This window comes from Pristiophorus japonicus, chromosome 20 (assembly GCF_044704955.1).
Source record: "Pristiophorus japonicus isolate sPriJap1 chromosome 20, sPriJap1.hap1, whole genome shotgun sequence".
In the NCBI taxonomy this organism is placed as follows: domain Eukaryota; kingdom Metazoa; phylum Chordata; class Chondrichthyes; family Pristiophoridae; genus Pristiophorus; species Pristiophorus japonicus.
Genome location: NC_091996.1, coordinates 44096561 through 44121628, shown reverse-complemented (window position 1 = coordinate 44121628; position 25068 = coordinate 44096561). Strand labels below are relative to the sequence as shown.

Genomic DNA, 25068 nt, shown 5'->3' with positions numbered 1-25068 from the left:
ATCAAGGAGCGGAGATATAAGATGTGGTTGGTCCCAATGGCACCTTACTCCAGTATACGTTAGAACCTTCAAGTGAGAACCTGTATGTTGTGGGGGGCAAACATGTACAGACTTACTACACTGCGCACCTGGAATTCTTCTGTAGAAATGTTCAGTGAAGGCCCTGGTAGACCAGGAGGACCAGGGGGACCCTAAAAGAAATGGAAACATTCTTGTTACACCATAAAGTCGCATTTTGTGCCTTCTGTTTTTTCTTCGCGTCCAAAATTAGTGACTTGAATGCTGCCAAACTCCTCATTCGAGATTAACAACCAATATCAGGATTTCTCCTTGGTTGGTTCACCAGGAGATGAGGATGGGCAGAAAGCTTTCTTCCCATCACTTCTCTTTCTTTCCAAAGCTATACTCTCACAGGGACTACAGTTCAAAAAGTACTTAATTGGTTGTAAAGGTGCACTGGGACATGCTGAGGTCATGAAAAGGCATTATATAAATGTAAGACTTTATTTTTTTTTAAACCAAAACTAGTGGACTTCCTTCTACCACATGTTCAAATGTGAATGTTACCGACGTCGATGACTTGAGTTTGGCTTGAGTTTTCTCATAAATATTCTACGATGTAACTAAGGCATGTCCTATTCATAAGTCGTCTCAAACAGTGCACTTCAATGCAGAGAATGTGTTAACTCTATATAGAAGTCAATATGTTATCACTGTACAGCAGTTTCAAGGATACACTTCAGTCCAAAGGTAGTTTCAATGCTACTTTACCCTGCTTACACATCCTCAGACCCCATTAGCATTGTTCTACTGTTTACCATGGAAACATTTCCTGCTTTATCTTTTAAGAAGGTTGCAGGTCATTCAACCCATTAATTTCTGCTCTCTGTTTGGACTCTCTGTTGTTACTTCAGGAACCTCCTTTTTCCCAAATCTGCTTAAAATGCTTGCTTATCTATTTGTTCTGACCAAAGGGTTTACCTGAAACCCTTATCTATAATTTCTCTTTACAGATACTGACTGTCCTGCTATGTATTTCCAGCAAGTCCTGATTTTAGTCCATGGACACGGATTGCAGCATTTATTCCCTAATCAGTAGGACCTGTGTGTACTGTTTTCACGCGCAGTAAAGATATGCTCAAAGGGAAGCAAAGTATTAGGGGAGTACTTTTTACTCAAAGTATTGCCGCTACTACATATTCAAATATGTGCCTCGATTAAAGACTGGCCAGGCTGGAACTCATTGACTTTAAGCCTTTCTGATGACATCACTGAAGGAAAGGTGTCCGATTTGTTCCCATTTAACTCCACTGATTCAAATACCTCCTCCAGCCACAAAGAGTCTTCCTGTTGGCCAATCACAGACTATGAAGAGTGAGAGGTGTCGACATTCCATCAACTGCCCCCCATTCCTACCCACCTATCCTCTTTCTGGAGCAAGTAATGTGCTGCACGAACAAAGCACAAAGATGGCAAAAGTTGCATTGAAATAAAGCAATGAGGGAGATAACTTATATGCATATATATGATATAAATATGGATATAGATATACAAAACAAAGTTCATTACTTACTGGCGGTCCTAGAATGCCTTTTGTCCCTGGCATTCCTGAAAATCCTTTAAGCCCCTGAAAACCATCGACAATTAATTATCTTGCTAAAAGTTGTATTTATTATTGGTAACTATATGTATAACTATTATAGCAGTTAAACAGTACATTGTGGTAATGTAGCACAGAGTGAGAAGCTTAAACATTGGCAGATAGCCATCAAAGATCAGGCTATAGTTGTAATGATTAGCAAGTGCTTAGTTTGCACAATGCTTTCCCCCTTGTTATATCTCTTGCCAATTTCCTCCAAAAATTCTCTCCCCTCTCTTTCTCCCCATCAAACACATTGGTATGGATTTTCATGTGACTGCATCCATCGGGTGGAGGAGACCACCTGCTCAAGGGAAGTGGTCATGGTTGGGCCTCTCTTTAATATAATTGGCGAGCGACCTGCAATAAAACGAGTGCCAATAGGTAGCTCGGCAATGGGTAGGGTGGGAAATCAGGCAGCTTCATTGTGGGGCGGAGCTAGTCACGGTAAATTAAAGGAGAGGGAGGGAAGCAATGGGGGGGGGGGGTGGGTGGGTGTGGAAGGACTCCAGTGGTCCCTTTAAAAGCTGCTGGTTTCGCTGTTTAATGCCAAGTACCAATGGGCAAAACATGTTCAGCGCATACTCCACCCACTGGAACTTCAAAATTGTGTTCTATTGAGGCACTTGTCTGTTTCCGGCGGGTGCCTGGGTTGCCCATTTCAAGACGCTCACCAAAATTGTGGTCTTCACCACTGGGTGTAAACACTGTGGTAAGTGCCGTGCTGCAATTTTCATTGTAGTACTACCCCATTCCTGCCCGGCAGTGAAAACAAAAAGCAACCCCATTGATTCCTTACTGGAGTATGATTCCACAATTGCAGGTCACCCTCAGGTGAGCTTTGATAGCGAGTAATAGCAGACTAATAAGAACATAATTAATAGGATCAGGAGTAGGCTATATGGCCCCTTGAGCCTGCTCCGCCATCCAATAAGATCATGGCTGATCTGATCATGGACTCAGCTCCACTTTCCCGCCAACTCCCCATAACCCCTTATTGTTTAAGAAACTGTCTATCTTTGTCTTAAATTTATTCACTGTCCCAGCTTCCACAGCTCTCTGAGGCAGTGAATTCAACAGATTTACAACCCTCAGAGAAGAAATTCCTCCTCATCTCAGTTTTAAATGAGCGGCCCCTTATTCTAAGATTATGCTCTCTAGTTCTAGTCTCCCCCATCAGTGGAAACATCCTCTCTGCATCCACCTTGTCAAGACCACTCATAATCTTATACGTTTCGATAAGATCACCTCTCATTCTTCTGAATTCCAATGAGTAGAGGCCCAACCTACTCAACCTTTCCTCATAAGTCAACCCCCTCATCTCCGGAATCAACCAAGTGAACCTTCTCTGAACTGCCTCCAAAGCAAATATATATTTTCATAAATATGGAAACCAAAACTGCACGCAGTATTCCAGGTGTGGCCTCACCAATATCCTGTATAGCTGTAGCAAGATCTCCCTGCTTTTATACTCCATTCCCTTTGCAACAAAGGCCAAGATTCCATTGGCCTTCCTGATCACTTGTTGCACCTGCACACTATCCTTTTGTGTTTCATGCACAAGTACCCCCAGGTCCCGCTGTACTGCAGCACTTTGCAATCTTTCTCCATTTAAATAATAACTTGCTCTTTAATTTTTTTCTGCCAAAGTGCATGACCTCACACTTTCCAACATTATACTCCATTTGCCAAATTTTTGCCCAGTCTGTTTATGTCCTTTTGCAGATTTTTTGTGTCCTCCTCACACATTGCTTTTCCTCCCATCTTTGTATCGTCAGCAAACTTGGCTACGTTACGCTCGGTCCCTTCTTCCAAGTCGTTAATATAGATTGTAAATAGTTGGGGTCTCAGCACTGATCCCTGCGGCACCTTACTAGTTACTAGTTGCCAACCAGAGAATGAACCATTTATCCCGATTCTCTGTTAGTTAGCCAATCCTCTATCCATGCTAATATATTACCCCCAACCCCGTAAACTTTGGTCTTGTAAAGTAACCTTTTATGTGGCACCTTGTCAAATGCCTTCTGGATGTCCAAATACACCACAAGAAGGGTAACTTTGAAGGTATGAGGCGTGAATTGGCTAGGATAGATTGGCGAATGATACTTAGGGGGTTGACTGTGGATGGGCAATGGCAGACATTTAGAGACCGCATGGATGAATGACACCAATTGTACATTCCTGTCTGGCGTAAAAATAAAAAAGGGAAGGTGGCTCAACCGTGGCTATCTAGGGAAATCAGGGATAGTATTAAAGCCAAGGAAGTGGCATACAAATTGGCCAGAAATAGCAGCGAACCTGGGGACTGGGAGAAATTTAGAACTCAGCAGAGGAGGACAAAGGGTTTGATTAGGGCAGGGAAAATGGAGTACGAGAAGAAGCTTGCAGGGAACATTAAGGTGGATTGCAAAAGTTTCTATAGGTATGTAAAGAGAAAAAGGTTAGTAAAGACAAACGTAGGTCCCCTGCAGTCAGAATCAGGGGAAGTCATAACGGGGAACAAAGAAATGGCGGACCAATTGAACAAGTACTTTGGTTCGGTATTCACTAAGGAGGATACAAACAACCTTCCGGATATAAAAGGGGTCAGAGGGTCTAGTAAGGAGGGGGAACTGAGGGAAATCTTTATTAGTCGGGAAATTGTGTTGGGGAAATTGATGGGATTGAAGGCCGATAAATCCCCAGGGCCTGATGGACTGCATCCCAGAGTACTTAAGGAGGTGGCATTGGAAATAGCGGATGCATTGACAGTCATTTTCCAACATTCCATTGACTCTGGATCAGTTCCTATGGAGTGGAGGGTAGCCAATGTAACCCCACTTTTTAAAAAAGGAGGGAGAGAGAAAACAGGGAATTATAGACCGGTCAGTCTGACCTCAGTAGTGGGTAAAATGATGGAATCAATTATTAAGGATGTCATAGCAGTGCATTTGGAAAGAGGTGACATGATAGGTCCAAGTCAGCATGGATTTGTGAAAGGGAAATCATGCTTGACAAATCTTCTGGAATTTTTTGAGGATGTTTCCAGTAAAGTGGACAAAGGAGAACCAGTTGATGTGGTATATTTGGACTTTCAGAAGGCTTTCGACAAGGTCCCACACAAGAGATTAATGTGCAAAGTTAAAGCACATGGGATTGGGGGTAGTGTGCTGATGTGGATTGAGAACTGGTTGTCAGACAGGAAGCAAAGAGTAGGAGTAAACGGGTACTTTTCAGAATGGCAGGCAGTGACTAGTGGGGTGCCGCAAGGTTCTGTGCTGGGGCCCCAGCTGTTTACATTGTACATTAATGATTTAGACGAGGGGATTAAATGTAGTATCTCCAAATTTGCGGATGACACTAAGTTGGGTGGCAGTGTGAGCTGCGAGGAGGATGCTATTAGGCTGCAGAGTGACTTGGATAGGTTAGGTGAGTGGGCAAATGCATGGCAGATGAAGTATAATGTGGATAAATGTGAGGTTATCCACTTTGGTGGTAAAAACAGAGAGACAGACTATTATCTGAATGGTGACAGATTAGGAAAAGGGAAGGTGCAACGAGACCTGGGTGTCATGGTACATCAGTCATTGAAGGTTAGCATGCAGGTACAGCAGGCGGTTAAGAAAGCAAATGGCATGTTGGCCTTCATAGCGAGGGGATTTGAATACAGGGGCAGGGAGGTGTTGCTACAGTTGTACAGGGCCTTGGTGAGGCCACACCTGGAGTATTGTGTACAGTTTTGGTCTCCTAACTTGAGGAAGGACATTCTTGCTATTGAGGGAGTGCAGCGAAGATTCACCAGACTGATTCCCGGGATGGCGGGACTGACCTATCAAGAAAGACTGGATCAACTGGGCTTGTATTCACTGGAGTTCAGAAGAATGAGAGGGGACCTCATAGAAACGTTTAAAATTCTGACGGGTTTAGACAGGTTAGATGCAGGAAGAATGTTCCCAATGTTGGGGAAGTCCAGAACCAGGGGTCACAGTCTGAGGATAAGGGTTAAGCCATTTAGGACCGAGATGAGGAGAAACTTCTTCACCCAGAGAGTGGTGAACCTATGGAATTCTCTACCACAGAAAGTAGTTGAGGCCAATTCACTAAATATATTCAAAAGGGAGTTAGATGAAGTCCTTACTACTCGGGGGATCAAGGGTTATGGCGAGAAAGCAGGAAGGGGGTACTGAAGTTTCATGTTCAGCCATGAACTCATTGAATGGCGGTGCAGGCTAGAAGGGCTGAATGGCCTGCTCCTGCACCTATTTTCTATGTTTCTATGTTTCTATGTTTCTACATCCACTGGTTCCCCTTTATCCACCCTGTTTGTTACATCCTCAAAGATGGGTCAATCAGGGTCAAAGGCATCACAAACAAATCCATAATATCCCCAACTGAATGATCATAGACACAGTCACACAGTCTCTCTCTTCCAGCAAAGGTTGTTGCATAGCAACTATGAGCAGAAATTCAAATTAATTTCTCACCCCCTGTTCTGTTCTGTTCTGTTACTGACAGGAGGTAAATCATATTATCTGAGAAAGGAATATTCCAGGTACACTGGTAAAGTGGGAGTTCATAGAGTGCATTCCAGGGATTGGTAGAGTGGGTTCCTGATGGATTTGGTACAGTGGGTTCCTAGTGGGATTAGTAGAGAGGGTTCCTGGGATTGGTAGCGAGGATTCCGAATGGGATTGGTAGAGTGGATTCCTGGTGGGGTTGGTAGAGTGGGTTTCTGGCATTGGTCGAGAAGGTTCCTGGTGGGTTTGGTAGATTGGGTTCCTGGGATTGGTGGAGTGGGTTCCTGGTGGGATTGGTAGAGTGGGTTCCTGGGATTGGTGGAGTGGGTTCCTAGTGGGATTGGTGGAGTGGGTTCCCGGGATTGGTGGAGTGGGTTCCTGGGATTGGTGGAGTGGATTCCTGGTGGGATTGGTAGAGTAGATTTCTGGGATTGGTGGAGTGGGTTCCTAGTGGGATTGGTAGAGTGGGTTCCTGAGTTCGGTAGAGTGGGTTCCAGGTGGAACAAAACCTATGGCAGGTTTAAAAAAAGATGAATTCCTGTTGGGAAAGGGACGCAGGGCAGTTTGTTCTGGAATCATGGAAGGAAACTAATGGAATGTTTGAAAGCTGTGCAGGATAGTCCAGTTGTTTTCTCCTGTCCCAAACACTGCTGGTACCTCTTATGTTGACCCCACCTAACATTTTCTCCCCTCTCCCACAGTGCAGCCACATCCTCTTCCTCTTGGACCCCAATGCACACTGCTATTTTGAGAGCTTTTGGGCCCAAATTTGGCCAGTACAGATTTCTGGCGCACTCACCAAAGGTGCGCCGTTTTTGTAGAACTCCAAACATCTTCAGACCAAGTCTGGCCGCTCCCCAGCCTCTCCTTGATGGTGGCACAGCGTGGCAACTAGATTCGGGGGTGGAGCCAGGTCCCGCCACTGAAAACAGTGCCGGGACCTCTGCACATGCGCGCTAGAGTGTGCACGCATGCGCATTAGCTCCTCGCCCCCAGAATCTGTGAAAATGTGCTGCAGGCGGTGTGGGAGGGGCCGAAGCGCGCTGCCCCTATCCCTGGCCGAATGGGCTCCCTCATCGGTGGCCCGCTGCCTTCCCGGGCCATGTTTTGGTCGGACTTTTATTTTTTTATTTGTTATTGATTAATTTATTGCTTATTACTTTGGTCTTGGTGCTTTAGGTGCAGGGTTCCTTCCATTTTCTATTTGTTAATTAATTGCTTATTACTTTTTGTGCTTTGTTTAGTGCTTTGTAAGTCTTGGTGCTAGGTGCAGGTCCCCTCAGCTTCCTTATATTTTTTATTTGTTATTGAATGCTTATTTTTGTGCTTTGTTTAGTGCTTGGTGCTTTAGAATGTATTTACCTGCGCTGATTTCTTAACTCTCCGCAAGGGTTTTCTGTGTGGCCACAAGTGGCCATATACGCTGGTCTAAGTTAGTTTGGAGCATCTATTAGCTGTCCAAACTGGCTTAAATGGCCAAAACAGGCATAGGTGGCTGGTAACGTCCCCTTTTGAAAAAAAAAGAAACAAAAAAAAATCCTAACTAACACACTTACACTGGCGCAAATTAAATATGCAGAATGACTCCAGAAAAATCAAGTTGCTCCAAAAAAAAGGAGCAACTCCTACCAAATTTGGGCCCAGAATCTCAGAGTTTTCCAACTTGTCAAAAGCCATTCTAAAGCCCGCAACTAAGGCAACAAGAATATAAATAGCAAATCTTGTCACACAATGAGGGACGCTAACAGAGCTCTGCTTTGTTAGTTTTTTTAAGTATGCAGCTCAAGATTTGGTAATACGCTGTATCAATGAATGGATCTTGATTTTCACGGAAGATATGCACAAATGAAAGGCAATGCAAATGATATCACAGTAAAATAACCAACTCTACTGCATTTGAGCAAATCAATTACTTGAAAACCATCTGTTCAAGAAACATCTTGGCATTCCTTGTGTCTCATTTACTGCACACACCATCAAGTAGAAATCACTTCGTTCAATATTAGCAACAAACGTTAAGACATTTACATACATTTCTCTGCTATTTTACTGAAGTCAATCACCTTGGATCATAGAACGATACAGCACAGAAGGCAACCATTCAGCCCATCGTGCCTGTGCCTGCTTTTTGCTAGAGCTATCCAATTAGACCCACTGCCCTGCCCTTTCCCCATAGCCCTTCAAAAGGTTCCCCTTCAAGTATTTATTCAATTCCCTTTTGAAAGTTATGATTGAATCTGCCACCACCATCCTTTCAGGCAGTGCATTCCAGATCATAACTCGCTGTGTAAAAAAACATTTCTTTTGAACAAGTTAACAGATTGGTTAAATTAGTGGGCAGAAGAATGTCATACAAACAGAATAATGCACTCACCACTAATATCATACAGAGCAACTTGACACAACATACGACTAACATTCTTTTTCTGTAGTCTCAGTTTTGTGAGCTGTGTTTACTTGATCTTGATAAATCTTTGAATGGTTTTCACCATGATGCACTTTAAAATTTATAAACAGTCTAACTTGTACCAAGACACATTATACACTCACTGAACTGGTAGGAAACTGCTTACCTTTGGTCCAAATACACCCTGCAACAAAGCACAAAACAGAAGCAGTTTTATTTTCATGAAATAAAATAGTGCAACTTGAACAACTTATATTTACAGATACTTCTCTCCTAAAGACAGCACTTAAAAATGAACCTGAGCTCTAAGCTGATACATATATTAACCAGATAAAAAGCATTTTCTATTCATTTTGTTTCTTTATTAAAAAGCCCCTGCCCACTGAATTTTCTCCTTCTCTGAAGTTGTCGATGCCTACTGGGGTACAGTTCAACAAGTACTCCACCTCCACAACCTCACCAGAGGTGCCATTCATCTCATGTGGGCCACAGCAGTGTTGGCCGGCAATTCAACTGTGGAAGCATCACAATTGAGCCTGTTCCTGTCCTCAGATGATGTCTGTCCATGAGCACTTCCCTGTAGCAATGGGCGCTAATCAGAACCACATCCCCTGGCTGTTGTTTCCTTTCCCCCACCCTGAGCTCCAGAGGCTCATTGTACCATCTCTAGCGCAGTGCCATCTGAAGGTAGCTGACCGAGCACCATGCATGGATTGAAGCTGGGATCTTGTTCTGGACAATACATGCACCAAAGTACATGCATCTGCATCCAGTTTTTAAACAATATTTGAACTTTGGACCAATAGTTCAGCTAATGATTAAAATGCAGCAAACAATGTAAAGTTTTAATTAAATACAATATTAATACTAATTAACGTGAGCACCATTTACCGGCAATCCTGGCAATCCTTCCATTCCTTCAGCACCTGGGCGCCCAACCTCACCCTGCCATGATCGAAAAATGATATCACTTTGTGTTACTCATGCAATACAAGGGTCTGACTCCATGATGTAATGTGTGAAAACCGACCTCGTACAATTATAGATATTTATTGCAAGTGAATAAATGAAAATTATATTCTCGGTTGTCCATTTTATCCAGTAATGCTGAGTAATATTATTTCAAGTATTATATCATGTATTCCTCTATTTTTACTATCACATTGGAGGCACCATAAAACAAGGAGGAGGATTGACCAAAACCTTTATACAAAGTAAAAGATCAAACAGATGGGGAAGGTTGCTGCATTTTTTGGAAATTGCAAATACATGGGAATTATATTACTCCTCGTCCTGTTGAAACCCAGACCCTTTCCTTATTGTTAGAAATATGCCAGGTTAAGGCCATCTCTATTCACTTCAATAATCAGGATCAACTGTAAAACCAATCTGGTGGATATATTGTGTTTAATCAGAGTTTAAGACAGAATATAACACGTTAGCTATGTATCAAAACCATACAACCTTAACAGGTAGTTGATACCGATTCCGATTGGACAAACGGCTGGTGCACGTGAGCAGTTCTCTTTAGCTTGCAGCCTCTTTCTCTGTCTAGAGCTTCCTTCGATAAAGCATGGGATCACTCTTGAAGAGTGTTCGGCCAGCTTGACCTGATCCACTCTCCCCGCCACCATCTGTGACTACAAGCTTCCGAGAGGTCACTTTTAACCTATTTTTAAGGGGTGGGCCTGAACCTGGATATTGACAAGACCTTTTGACCCATAGAGGTTCCCCTCAAAACCTTAATATCCAATAAGACTTCTAGTTCTTTGTCTCAAGAACCCGCCTTAAACATGTCTTACCATTCTGGCCATATGGCATTGTTTATACCTTATCGAAGTCGCTTTTTTGTAGAATTCCTTTGATATCTCTCTGTTTATACTAACCCAGGGTTTCTTCATGTGGAAAATATTTCATCCATCTTGTTCCTATTCTCTCAATACAAAGCCAATCCTTTGAACTATGAGGCCCAAACCAGAAAACTGCTCGTTATCTCTTTTACGATGTAAAAACATGTTTATGTTAACTTATAATTTCCATTAATTCTAGAATTTTCTATCAGCCCACCAGCGCCCAAAAGACTGAAGATTATTATCGGCGAAAACTTGCCCCAAAAAATCCGCCGAGCGAAAAACATGGGCGTTGCACCCCCATTCTGGGCGGAAAAGTGCAATTTAAGGGTAGTTCCTAAATAAAATGGGCGATAAATAAGAAAATCTATAAAAATTTACCTTGAAGCCTAGCAGCAGAAAAACAATAAAAATAATTTTTTTTTAAAAATCCCTAAAAAAAAAATCAAAAAAACATTCCCAAGACCCTTTTAAACTAAATAACAATATATTTTTTAAATAATTCAGAAAAAAACAATTACTAACCTTTTCCTTGCACAGGTACTCACCTACTGCCCAGCTCTGCTGATCCCCATGGGCGTTTTTTTTCATACTCACCTATGGGTGACTGCTGACCCAAATATCGTGCCAGGGCGATCTCAGGACGGTACAGGCCGGCGGTCCGCTCCCCAGCGGTACCTCGAAACTGCCGGTGTAACTCAGGTAGGGAATTTTCCGCTTACCTGATTAGTGCCCACAATGGCCAATATTGCCCAGAAACCGGGCAGCAAACCATCGGAAATTCTAGCCCTAAGCCTTTCCTCTCCAAATTGTCTTCAAGATACATGAACAAACTGAAGCTTTAATTTGAAAACCACAGTTAATGGTTGCCATAGTGCAAAATACTATTACATCTTCGCAGCGTACCAAGACATTAGCATTTCTGAGCATCTCCAATAGACAATTAGTCTCCAGTTCAAAACAACGATTTAAACACAGCATTCCTATCTGTTTTATACATTCGCAACATTTTTAGGCATCGCCAAATTTCTAACATTATTCATGACTTTCTATTCCAGACACGAGAACGATGTACAACAGAGCACATACACATTTCCAGGCTGTTCCATGCCATAACAATATTGTGCCCCTAGTACTGCAATATACATATCAGAGTATCAACAATTTCAGACCCATTTCTACCTGCTCTGTCTGGAACTGGGATGGAAGATTAGACAACGTCCTTAGTCACAGGATTCTTCCCTCTTTTTCTAAAGTATTCAACTTAAACCACATTCATTTACTGCTGTGGTGAATGATCTATTGGATAATAGGCAATCAGACCAGAGAATTCAGTGTGTAAATCACGGCTAATTAAATCTGCAGACCCCAAGTTCTGTTACTCAATCTGTTTTACATTTACCATTTGCCTACTTTCAGTAAGTACCTCAAATCTATTGTAGATTATGTAGTTGTCCACGACTGAAAACTAATCCAGATGTTATCTGCTACTCAGTCATGGGATGTGATACATATTGAAAAAGTCCTTGGGGTGGAAATTCGGTCGGAGGCTACTTCGAACGCTAATGGTAGCGGGGCGTTATATTTGCGCTGGGAAATGGTTTGCGCCTGCAGCCACAAAATTCAGAGCTGGGCCTCGAGTGTGGAGTGGGGTGCTAAGGGAGGAGTTCCACACCTCTCTTAGGGTGTTAGGCAGCTGAGCAACTGAAAATCCGTTGCTAAAGAGCAGGCCCGGGAGTGTCCTAAGAGAGGCTTCTGTGGAGAAAAAGAAAGCGCAAAAAACCCCCACAAAAAACGTTCCCAATACCTCGCTCACCCCACATCAAGATAAATCTCAAAAATAAAAAAACGTTAAACAATCACACTTACCTCATTTAGTTATTCCTTCCCTCACTGTTGCCGGAACTGCTCGGACCGCCCGCTTTCCCAGGCCGTCCCACTATGGGGCGCTACAGGGTCAGCGTGAAACAAAAATCATTGCGCTGTCAAAACCGGGGGTGTTGCACAGCGGCTCGACACTCCTGGGCGATACTGGTCAGCACCGTTGGCATTGACACATTGACTGTGCCGAGCGGCGTGAATGCCGGCGCTCGCGGCTCCGACCCCTTTAGCTCTCCTGTTCCGAGGGTGCTAAGCGAACGAATTTCTACCCCCTTCAGTTACAGAAAATGTGACAATAATAATGTAACTGAACTGGAAGGTGCCCCTGCTATGGGGTCTTTTGGAATTCATTTTGATGAAAATCTGACTTTCAGACTTTGTGAATTCATTAAATAAGAACAGCATTTTAAAAAAGGGCAAAGCCTAACGAAGAGGCTTGGGACAATTATACGCATCATTTTCCCCAGCTTTACAGTTTAACAATTGGGGTGGGCACAAGATAAAACCAGCCTGGTGCCATCAACAGGGCTGGCCATATAGTATGAGGTTTTAATTTAATTTTGTCTCCAATTTCACAATTGAAATAGTGTAAGGTTCTACACTCTTAATTTCATCAAATGATGGGACCAATACTCCAAGCTATTAATATTTTTAAGAAGATTCTTGAATTATAATTAAATACCATTTTTTTTTAAAGTGGATGGAACATCTACAGAGAATACTCCTTATTCAAAGTACCTACTCCTTTTTTTTATAGTAAACCAGGTTGGTTTCATCCTGCCTGCTGGGATGGTCCATGATATCACTAATGGGAGTGGCTCAATTGAAAGCAAGCACTTCAGACCATCAGACTACCCTTAGAGCTGATTCAGAGTCAATAGCCCCTGGTATAGTTTGGCACCAATTGGGCACGTTGTGTCCCCAGTCAGAAGCAAGCTATCCCTGAATTAGGCAGCTCCAGGGCAACCCTCAGGGTGGTCAGAACTCGTGCCTGCATTGCTGTCCACATAGTTAATCCAGGACCCTGACGTCATTGAACAATTTCACAGGAAGGAGGGGACCAGATCTGGTGCCTTTCAATTTAGAAAAGTGCTTTTTTAAAAAAAAACATTGGAAAATATTTTCCTGAACATATGTTTTTCTAATATAAAACGGGGAAGTACTTGGAATAAAAAGTAGTGGCCCCAAGAATTGCCATCCCCTTAAATCAATTGGTTAAATTAGTATTCATGGCAGTAAATGGCCCAATTTGAATTATCATCTACTTGCAATCTGATAAGAAAGCAAATACTTGGATTTAATTGCAATACTGAACTTAGTAACATCTCATTAAATGTTACATTGTTGGCTTCCAGATGGATGCTGTTCATATTTAAAAATAATTATGAGAGTCTTCGGTAATTTGAGGGTTTGACATCTTAATTGAATGTGCTAAACTGTGGGGCTTCCATACCATTTGAAATGCTTCAGTATTTTTAATCAAATTAAATTATTTTATTTAAATTGGATAGATAACTGATAGCCTATTCTAAATGGATAATGTCATCAAATTCTCCAAGAGCTTGCAGTAACAATGCCAAAGTACCCACAATATCATGGAGATTAGACGATATGTTAAATATTCATGAATGTCCCTTCCATGATAACTTCACCACAATGTAGCAAACCTTCACCTAATTTCATGCTTAGTGGCATTTTCATTGTTTCAAACTCCAAAATGACAATGACAAAAATCCATTGTTTTCATGAAACAATAACAGGCCTGTTTTATATGGCCAGCCGCTGCCCTCCTCTGGCTGAATAATGCAGTTGCAGTGCTAACATTTTCATTACAGTATAAAGCTTTTCAGCACTCCTTTCCTCAGTCAATCCCAAATTTGTTCTATAACAGCAAACAAAAAGTTGCCCAAAAGTCAGCATATGAAATTATGATAAAAGAGCAACAGCTGAAATACTGGAGGCCAGATTTGAGGGAATTTTCACAAACTGTTGTTGTATATCTTGAACCTTCCTCCAGATATTCACCAATATTCTTTCCATTACATATTCTGATAATGATACTTTCCAATGGAGACTTCAATAGATACAAACACAATTCATGTTCACAACAAAGATTAGTTTCAAGATGCTGAATTATTGAGTGTTAGTGCTTGAATCCTATGTTATGGATTTTTGTTGTGTGCAGGGAACCAAATTATCAGCATTATTTATGACATTAAAATGGATCAATATACATCAAATATACCCATAAAATTACCCCACATCCACATTCTCCATAGCATGCTCCAGTATTTCCTAAGACCACCCAGAAGACAACAACATGATGTCTTTAATGTAGAAGATGTCCCAAGACACTTTAAACAGGGGAGAAAAAATAATACAGTGAGCCATCGTGCAAGGATTAGGGGATTTCTCCAAGGGAAACACATTAGTTTAATTCTAAACCAGCTTGCTGCAGCATTCTTAATAAATGTGAATTGATGAGAGCAGCAGTAAATTCGAGTTGTCAATTGGACAGAACTATCACTTTCAATGGCTAGGATTTTAGGCCATTGTCAGAGATTGTCTTTATTTAATTCTGATGAATGGTGATTTGCTGTAATGAAATCATGCAAGGTATTTTATCTGCTCCTTTTGTGTCAGGTCAGGATGGTCGCAAGTCACCTGGCCACAGATCAAAGGGTAGGCCCCAAGTGACTTTGCGTGACAGATGAGCTTTTTTGAGAAGTGGGCAAGGTCATGGACGAGCTGAAATCCTCGCAGATTGACAACTCATTAGTTATGGATCTCCTCTCACAGAATTATATTGGGAGTGGGTTTTAAGTCAGCATTCTGTGAATGAATCTCACAAGCAACAGCCAAAGGGCTGTCTGTGTTTCATAAGTGAATACCAGCTTAGAAAAAGGCAGCCCGGCTAGATCGTGGCCATGGAAAGTAAACTTCTGTTTTGAGACAAGAGGGCTAAATTTAACTTAAACTGCCCAGCAAGAAACAGACAGGATCAGATTGGCACCCACGGTACACTGTGCCCGATATTACTCTCCATCAAAGTTAACAGACAGTAACATCGGGAAGGGTATAAAATGGGTGCCCAATCCAATCCTGTCAGACTCCCCTTGCAGGTTAGCCCTTATGTTTAAAAAGAAAGCAAGTTTTGTCTTTACATTATTTTTGTGTATTGATGAGCATAGAGAAATATCCATTTTACTGAGTTATACTGTTAACTAGTTTTTCATCTATTTTGTGTAAACAAAATTACTTGTTGCTTCAAAGCCTGCATTTCATTTTGGTGTGTATCCATTTCATTGTTTGAGAAGAAGGCTATTGTACATTCCAGTAGCTGGTGTACAAAGTAAGGGTGCTCAGTTACGATCCCTGAGTCTCGCTATCATTTACCGAGATATTGGACAGATTATAGGGTGTGTGAAGTCCACATATGCAAATGGCTGGTGAAGCCACATCAAGGAAAATATATGTCAAAATTGACAAACCCAAGAATGTGACCATGCCACTCAGAATCCTTTTTGACTGGTTCATACAGAATGCAGCCTGTCATTTATATTTTACATCACAATTGGGTTTAGGGTTGTGGTATTTACCTGTTGACCCTGAAGGCCTAGCAATCCTGGTAAACCTTCAGATCCTGGTTTCCCCTTAAACAAAGAGACACAAAAATCTTTTCAGACTGCAATCCTATTCAGCTCTTGCTTTTACACATCACCATTCAATTTCACCGTGAAGATTAAGTACCAAATTAAATTTTATATCTCCGATTTTGAGCCTAGAAGTTTTTGTTGATAATAATTGATTAATATGTATCTATCTGCTGAACAAGGATAGTTCTAAAACTGAATTTAAATATAACAGGATTTACTTAATTAGATACCAGCAGTGTTTGAGAATAGGATTAACACTTTGACTAATATGAAGTTAATCACAATATATACCAATCTTAAAATTGCTCTGTAGATTTTATGTATAATAATTATGCCGTTTATATTTTTATCAGTTCAATTTGCTGCATTGGACCCACTGAAAACAATACAGTCCCAGTTAAATCTGAACTAAGCCATTAAATAGCGCTAATGACAAAAACCTTCATTATAGTCAGCAATGATCCCGCTAATCTGTGTGGCCACGTGGCTGCCTGAAGGTCCCACACAGGCCAATCACCAGCTTTTCAACGGGACATTTCACACATGTGTGAAATCTTGAATGGGCCGCGCAGTCTATTAAAGGGACCACGCACCCCAAAAAAAATTGGTGCAACATCTTAGATCTGGTCCTGTGTAATGAGGAAGGATTAATAACCAATCTTCTAGTAAAGGATCCCCTTGGAATGAGTGACCATTACATGGTTGAATTTCAAATTCAGATGGAGAGCGAGAAAGTTGGATCTCAAACCAGCGTACTAAGCTTAAATAAAGGAGACTACAAAGGTATGAGGGCAAAGTTGACTAAAGTAGACTGGGAAGATAGATTAAAGTGTAGAACGGTTGATGAACAGTGGTGAACATTTAAGGAAATTTTTCAAACTCTCAAGAAAAATATATTCCAGTGAGGAGGAAAGAGTGTAAAAGAAAAGATAACCATCCATGGCTAATGAAAGAACTAAAGGATGGTATCCAATTAAAAACAAGGGCATACAAAGTGGCCAAAAATAGTGGGAGGACAGAAGACTGGGAAGCTTTTAAAAGCCAGTAATCAATGACCAAAAAAATAATTAAGAAAGGGAAGATAGACTATGAAAGTAAACTAGCACGAAATATAAAAACAGATAGAAAGATTTTCTATAGGTATATAAAAAGGAACAGAGTGGCTAAAGTAAATGTTGGTCCCTTAGAGGACGAGACCGGGGAATTAGTGATGGGGAACATGGAGATGGCAGAAAGTGATCAGGAAGGCCAATGGTATCTTGGCCTTTATTGCAAAGGGGATGGAGTATAAAAGCAGGGAAGTCTTGCGACAATTATACAGGGTATTGGTGAGGCCACACCTAGAATACTGCGTGCAGATTTGGTTTCCATATTTAAGAAAGAATATACTTGCTTTGGAGGCAGTTCAGAGAAGGTTCACCAGGTTGATTCCGGAGATGAGGGGGTTGATTTATGAGGAAAGGTTGAGGAGGTTGGGTCTCTACTCATTGGAATTCAGAAGAATGAGAGGTGATCTTATCGAAACGTGTAAGATTATGAGCGGGCTTGACAAGGTGGATGCAGAGAGGATGTTTCCACTGATAGGGGAGACTAGAACTAGGAGGCATAATCTTAGAATAAGGGGCCGCCCATTTAAAACTGAGATGAGGAGGAATTTCTTCTCTCAGATGGTTATAAATCTGTGGAATTCGCTGCCTCAGAGAGCTGTGGAAGCTGGGTCACTGAATACATTTAATACAGAGATAGACAGTTTCTTAATCGATAAGGGAATAAGGGGCTATGGGGAGCGAGCAGGGAAGTGGACCTGAGTCCATGATCAGATCAGCCATGATCACATTAAATGGTGGAGCAGGCTTGAGGGGCCGTATATGTTCTTATTGATAGTCAGATTCATCCAACCTCTGGTACCTCAGCCATTCTCCATGTGTGAGCCTGGGCAGTGAGATTTGTCAGGCTATTATCCATGGAGCTATCATTGGTGGGCACGATTCTTCCCTCACCTATCACCTGTACACATTCACTTTCCAGCAGGAACCATGGAATAGCAATGAGAGGCGGGACTAACCTTTGCCCTCTGTAATCCAGGGACAACTGTGCACACCAATCGCTGGCTGACATCAGCTAAAGCACAAGGAATCAAACCTGGGTCTGCTTTGTACAGGTTACTACCATCAACGAGAACATGCACTGCACTTAAACTGTATCTAACATTAGAGATGCAGTCTGCTGTTTTATGAAGCTCAGTTTTACTTTTGGTTGTTAATTAAGAAATATCACTAAACTACATGAAGCTCATTTTCGATACAAGCAACCTTTCAATATTCCTTCACATACCTTCTTCCCCAGATCTCCAGGAGGTCCTTGAAGTCCTGCATCTCCCATCAATCCCTTTAACAAGAGAGAAATCTGAGCTGTGGTAATGTTAAGTGAAAGTTCCTGACAGTTCAAGCAGCATGCTGTCCAGGTAAATGGTACATCAATTACCTTCTGCCCTTTCAGCCTGCCAATCCCTTTTTCTCCTCTTAGTCCTGGAATTCCCTGTGGAATAATACAGTATTTAATTTGACTATTCCCAGTTTTCTTGCACTTTCCCCCCCTGAAGATTAATCTTTATGTTTAAAAAAAACCTCCAGTTGTTCCATTGCGGGTATTAAGAAATTGCCCGCTATAGAATAACATATATGTTGGAGCCTGTTACAAGGCTGCAACACATCTAGATGTTGGGACAATGTTCGGAATTGTGTCAACAAAGCTTAAGTGATATATCGCTCATGACCTCACGATGACTTGAAACACACTGCAATCTAGGTTATTCTGGAAAGATAGAGGGAGGAGGGAAGATTTTTCTGTGTACTGTGTGTCACAAGATCATAAATGTGTTTACAAAGACTGTATTTCCAATTGTGCTACACAGTGCACAGAGGAGAACTTCCCCTAATGGAGAAGGTATTATTTTGTTCGCAGAATGCTATTGTAGTGAGTGGCAAAGGTTGATTCATGATCAACTCACACTTGAACTGTGGTAATATTAAATGTTACTTTGCTGCATGATATGAGGAACTGTTATATTATAATCGCAGCACGGCAGTAGAATACTCTTGTTTATAACAGAAGCTGAAATCAGGTGGAATAGCAATATTGTCAGGTTGAACATTTTATTAGCATAAACTGAATGCTTTCCTCCCTGGCCCCATCCCGCCCTGCCCAAGTCAACCATATTGTTTTCCATTCCTCTTAATATGGCCTCATGCACCAGCAACCAGCCATGTGGATCAAAACTGTGCAATCAACTTGTGGACTCCTGCACACCTTTCTCTATCATTCCAGGAGGCGTATACGGCTAGTCAGTCATGTCACTAGTCCCCCATTTCCACACGAGCGAGACAATCCAACCTGATAACACAGCCTAGAAATGATAAAACTGTGATTCTGCAAGTTAATTTTGGAGACATTCCCTCCACTTCCTGAAATAACTGAGCATTAAAATGGTCGAACTTCCTGCAATAAATTTGGGTAAATGTCTGTAGAATGTTGAAGTCATATTTTTTAATTTGGACAACATGGAAATATATCTCCCTATATGTAATATGACTGACATCAATAGATTTTTGTTAGGTAAATGTATCAAGAGATTTGGAGCTAAGGCAGATAATTGGAGATGTGGTAGAGATCAGCCATGATCTAATTGAATGACTGAGCAGGTTCAAGGGGTTGAATGGCCTACTCCAGTTCCTATATTAACAGCCTCACACAGAGCCGGATATAAATGACTAAATCAATGGGCTGCGATATTCTTATACTGGCTGGCTTGCTAAAAAATGATTTTCTGATTATTGATACTTTGCCGACTGAGATTAGGCTGAGATTGAAGTCAGAGTATTAGGTACACACGTTTGGCTGTTGTTGCAGCATATACCATGAGAGTGTTCACACAGTGCCACACTTGTCTGGCTGGCATAGTCTCTCCAATACTTGTGCCTGTATTGGTGGGGAAATATTATTTCATATCTTACCCTAACAACTTCCTATAGGGGTAGATTTTTGTCTTCACCGCTTGGGTGTTAAGCATCATCTGGGAAGAGCGCAGAGAGGAAAATCTGGCAAGGAGGACTGAAATTATTGGAAGGGAAAATCTGGCGGGTTCTGTAAGGGATGGTGATCCTCTCCACTAGATTTTCCTTTCTGCCATCCAGCCCTAAGCGGTAAAGATGAAAATCTACCCCAGAGAGTCTGAAAGCAGTAAACAGCTCAGAGTTAAAAATGTACAACTTACAGGAGGTCCAATTGATCCAAGTAGCCCTGCAGGTCCTGTTTTACCTCTTGGACTCTAAAATACAAAAAAATTAAGCCTAGAGTTTGTTTTAATCAGCAAAGATAATGATGGTTCATTTGCATAACACGTTACATGTGCAGTGAAGCCCGAACTGATGGAGCTCTAATAAGTTAAAGCCGTACTAAATCCCCCTGCAAAACAGATACACTGCTTTGAGTACTGTTGAGGGGGATGACTCATCAGGGGAGGGCAGCAGCAGCCAAGTTCATGGCACCGTGGCTGGCTCTGTTGCACAGGAGGGCAGGAAAAAGAGTGGGAGAGCGATAGTGATAGGGGATTCAATTGTAAGGGGAATAGATAGGCGTTTCTGCGGCCGCAACCGAGACTCCAGGATGGTATGTTGCCTTCCTGGTGCAGGGGTCAAGGATGTCTCGGAGCAGGTGCAGGATATTCTCAAAAGGGAGGGAGAACAGCCAGTTGTCATGGTGCACATTGGTACCAACGACATAGGTAAAAAAAGGGATGAGGTCCTACGAAACGAATTTAAGGAGCTAGGAGCTAAATTAAAAAGTAGGACCTCAAAAGTAGTAATCTCGGGATTGCTACCAGTGCCATGAGCTAGTCAGAGTAGGAATCGCAGGATAGCACAGATGAATACGTGGCTGCAGCAGTGGTGCAGCAGGGAGGGATTCAAATTCCTGGGGCATTGGGACCGGTTCTGGGGGAGGTGGGACCAGTACAAACCGGACGGTCTGCACCTGGGCAGGACCAGAACCAATGTCCTAGGGGGAGTGTTTGCTGGTGCTGTTGGGGAGGAGTTAAACTAATATGGCAGGGGGATGGGATCCAATACAGGGAGACAGAGGGAAACAAAAAGGAGACAAAAGCAAAAGACAGAAAGGAGATGAGGAAAAGTGGAGGGCAGAGAAACCCAAGATAAAGAACAAAAAGGGCCACTGTACAGCAAAATTCTAAAAGGACAAAGGGTGTTAAAAAAACAAGCCTGAAGGCTTTGTGTCTTAATGCAAGGAGTATCTGTAATAAGGTGGATGAATTAACTGTGCAAATAGATTTTAACAAACATGATGTAATTGGGATTACGGAGATGTGGCTCCAGGATGATCAGGGCTGGGAACTCAACATCCAGGGGTATTCAACATTCAGGAAGGATAAAATAAAAGGAAAAGGAGGTGGGATAGCATTGCTGGTTAAAGATGAGATTAATGCAATAGTTAAGAAGGACATTAGCTTGGATGATGTGGAATCTATATGGGTAGAGCTGCAGAACACCAAAGGGCAAAAAACATTAGTGGGAGTTGTGTACAGACCTCCAAACAGTATTAGTGATGTTGGGGAGGGCATCAAACAGGAAATTAGGGGTGCATGCAATAAGGGTGCAGCAGTTATAATGGGTGACTTTAATATGCACATAGATTGGGCTAACCAAACTGGAAGCAATACGGTGGAGGAGGATTTCCTGGAGTGTATAAGGGATGGTTTTCTAGACCATTATGTCGAGGAACCAACTAGGGGGGAGGCCATCTTAGACTGGGTGTTGTGTAATGAGAGAGGATCAATTAGCAATCTCGTTGTGCGAAGAGGGGAAGAGTGACCATAATATGGTGGAATTCTGCATTAGAATGGAGAATGAAACAGTTAATTCAGAGACCATGGTCCAGAACTTAAAGAAGGGTAACTTTGAAGATATGAGGCGTGAATTGGCTAGGATTGATTGGCGAATGATACTTAAGGGGTTGACAGTGGATGGGCAATGGCAGACATTTAGAGACCGCATGGATGAATGTACAACAATTGTACATTCCTGTCTGGCGTAAAAATAAAAAAGGGAAGGTGGCTCAACCGTGGCTATCAAGGGAAATCAGGGATAGTATTAAAGCCAAGGAAGTGGCATACAAATTGGCCAGAAATAGCAGCGAACCCGGGGACTGGGAGAAATTTAGAACTCAGCAGAGGAGGACAAAGAGTTTGATTAGGGCAGGGAAAATGGAGTACGAGAAGAAGCTTGCAGGGAACATTAAGACGGATTGCAAAAGTTTCTATAGATATGTAAAGAGAAAAAGGTTAGTAAAGACAAATGTAGGTCCCCTGCAGTCAGAATCAGGGGAAGTCATAACGGGGAACAAAGAAATGGCGGACCAATTGAACAAGTACTTTGGTTCGGTATTCACTAAGGAGGACACTAACAACCTTCCGGATATAAAAGGGGTCAGAGGGTCGAGTAAGGAGGAGGAACTGAGGGAAATCCTTATTAGTCGGGAAATTGTGTTGGGGAAATTGATGGGATTGAAGGCCGATAAATCCCCAGGGCCTGATGGACTGCATCCTAGAGTACTTAAGGAGGTGGCCTTGGAAATAGCGGATGCATTGACAGTCATTTTCCAACATTCCATTGACTCTGGATCAGTTCCTATCGAGTGGAGGGTAGCCAATGTAACCCCACTTTTTAAAAAAGGAAGGAGAGAGAAAACAGGGAATTATAGACCGGTCAGCCTGACATCGGTAGTGGGCAAAATGATGGAATCAATTATTAAGGATGTCATAGCAGCACATTTGGAAAGAGGTGACATGATAGGTCCAAGTCAACATGGATTTGTGAAAGAAGATCCAAAATCTTCTGGAATTTTTTGAGGATGTTTCCAGTAGAGTGGACAAGGGAGAACCAGTTGATGTGGTATATTTGGACTTTCAGAAGGCTTTCGACAAGGTCCCACACAAGAGATTAATGTGCAAAGTTAAAGCACATGGGATTGGGGGTAGTGTGCTGACATGGATTGAGAACTGGTTGTCAGATAGGAAGCAGAGAGTAGGAGTAAATGGGTACTTTTCAGAATGGCAGGCGGTGACTAATGGGGTACCGCAAGGTTCTGTGCTGGGGCCCCAGCTGTTTACACTGTACATTAATGATTTAGACGAGGGGATTAAATGTAGTATCTCCAAATTTGCGGATGACACTAAGTTAGGTGGCAGTGTGAGCCGCGAGGAGGATGTTATGAGGCTGCAGAGCGACTTGGATAGGTTAGGTGAGTGGGCAAATGCATGGCAGATGAAGTATAATGTGGATAAATGTGAGGTTATCCACTTTGGTGGTAAAAACAGAGAGACAGACTATTATCTGAATGGTGACAGATTAGGAAAAGGGGAGGTGCAACGAGACCCGGGTGTCATGGTACATCAGTCATTGAAGGTTGGCATGCAGGTACAGCAGGCGGTTAAGAAAGCAAATGGCATGTTGGCCTTCATAGCGAGGGGATTTGAGTACAGGGGCAGGGAGGTGTTGCTACAGTTGTACAGGGCCTTGGTGAGGCCACACCTGGAGTATTGTGTACAGTTTTGGTCTCCTAACCTGAGGAAGGACATTCTTGCTATTGAGGGAGTGCAGCGAAGGTTCACCAGACTGATTCCCGGGATGCCGGGACTGACCTATCAAGAAAGACTGGATCAACTGGGCTTGTATTCACTGGAGTTCAGAAGAATGAGAGGGGACCTCATAGAAACGTTTAAAATTCTGATGGGTTTAGACAGGTTAGATGCAGGAAGAATGTTCCCAATGTTGGGGAAGTCCAGAACTAGGGGTCACAGTCTAAGGATAAGGGGTAAGCCATTTAGGACCGAGATGAGGAGAAACATCTTCACCCAGAGAGTGGTGAACCTGTGGAATTCTCTACCACAGAAAGTTGTTGAGGCCAATTCACTAAATATATTCAAAAAGGAGTTAGATGTAGTCCTTACTACTCGGGGGATCAAGGGGTATGGCGAGAAAGCAGGAATGGGGTACTGAAGTTGCATGTTCAGCCATGAACTCATTGAATGGCGGTGCAGGCTAGAAGGGCCGAATGGCCTACTCCTGCACCTATTTTCTATGTTTCTATGTTTGTATGTTTACTCAAGGGTTAAAACCTTCAATACACTAATCCACTTCCATTCATGTGAACAGAAGAGATCATGGTTAAAATCACTAAGGAGGCGCTGGTAAACCAGTTTTTGTACACATTTTCTCATCTTTGTTTACAAATCCCTCCATGGCCTCGCCCCTCACTATCTCTGTAACCTCCTACAGCCCTACAGCCCGCCAAGATCTCTGCGCTCCTCCAATACTGCCCTCCTGCGTATCCCTGATTTTCATCACTCAACCACTGGTGCCAATGCCTTCAGCTGCCTTGGCCCTAAGCTCTGGAATTACCCTTCTCTCACTCCTTCTTTAAGATGCTCCTTAAAACCTACCTCTTTGACCAAGCTTTTGGTCAGCTGTCCTAATATCTTCCTCAGTGGCATATTTTGTTTGCTAACATTCCTGGGACGTGCCTTGGGACATTTTACTACATTGAAGGCGCTATATATGCAAGTTGTTGTTGTTGTTTTATCAACGACCGTTGAGCTGCCTGAAGAAAATTCTTTTTTACTTTAACATTTTGGTAATGTGACCTATGCATTGCCACACTCTGAGAATGCTCCCACAGGCCTCTCTTCTGAACCCTTGAGGCCCTCTCCACAGGCTTTTGATCAGTGAATGCCTGAGGCTGAACAGGTGACCCATGTCCAGGATTCCAACAGAGCAAATGCAGAACACGCTAGAGAGGCCCTGTTTCCCTTATCTGAAGTACATATGGGTGGGGGTACTTGGCCTGAGGGGGTCTAACTCCTGGAAAACGTCCTGGAGTAGCTTTCCATCCCTGCTTGCTCTAGATCTGCCGATAAAAAGATCGTCACGAGCAGAGCACGGTGGAAACCCCAAGCCATTAAGTTTGTTCTTTTACTGAAGTATATCGCCCCATTTGAGTAATTTCTTTAGTTAAACCTCATGTTAACCTTTAAGGTGCCATAATTAAAATATGGAACAAACAAAAC

The 25068-nt window shown here is 42.4% G+C and overlaps 1 protein-coding gene across 1 annotated transcript in view; it reads right to left on the bottom strand.

The window, feature by feature from the left end:
* The window catches only part of LOC139232508 (collagen alpha-1(II) chain-like), a 53476-nt gene that overhangs the window by 13086 nt on the left and 15322 nt on the right, over positions 1-25068 (bottom strand). Inside the window, exons 9-16 of the mRNA XM_070862826.1 lie at positions 20203-20256; positions 18414-18467; positions 18264-18317; positions 15873-15926; positions 9434-9487; positions 8709-8726; positions 1574-1627; positions 129-191 (exon numbers count right to left, since the gene is read on the bottom strand). Coding sequence (XP_070718927.1) covers positions 129-191; positions 1574-1627; positions 8709-8726; positions 9434-9487; positions 15873-15926; positions 18264-18317; positions 18414-18467; positions 20203-20256 — 405 coding nt within the window. The remainder of the gene's footprint in view (positions 1-128; positions 192-1573; positions 1628-8708; positions 8727-9433; positions 9488-15872; positions 15927-18263; positions 18318-18413; positions 18468-20202; positions 20257-25068) is intronic.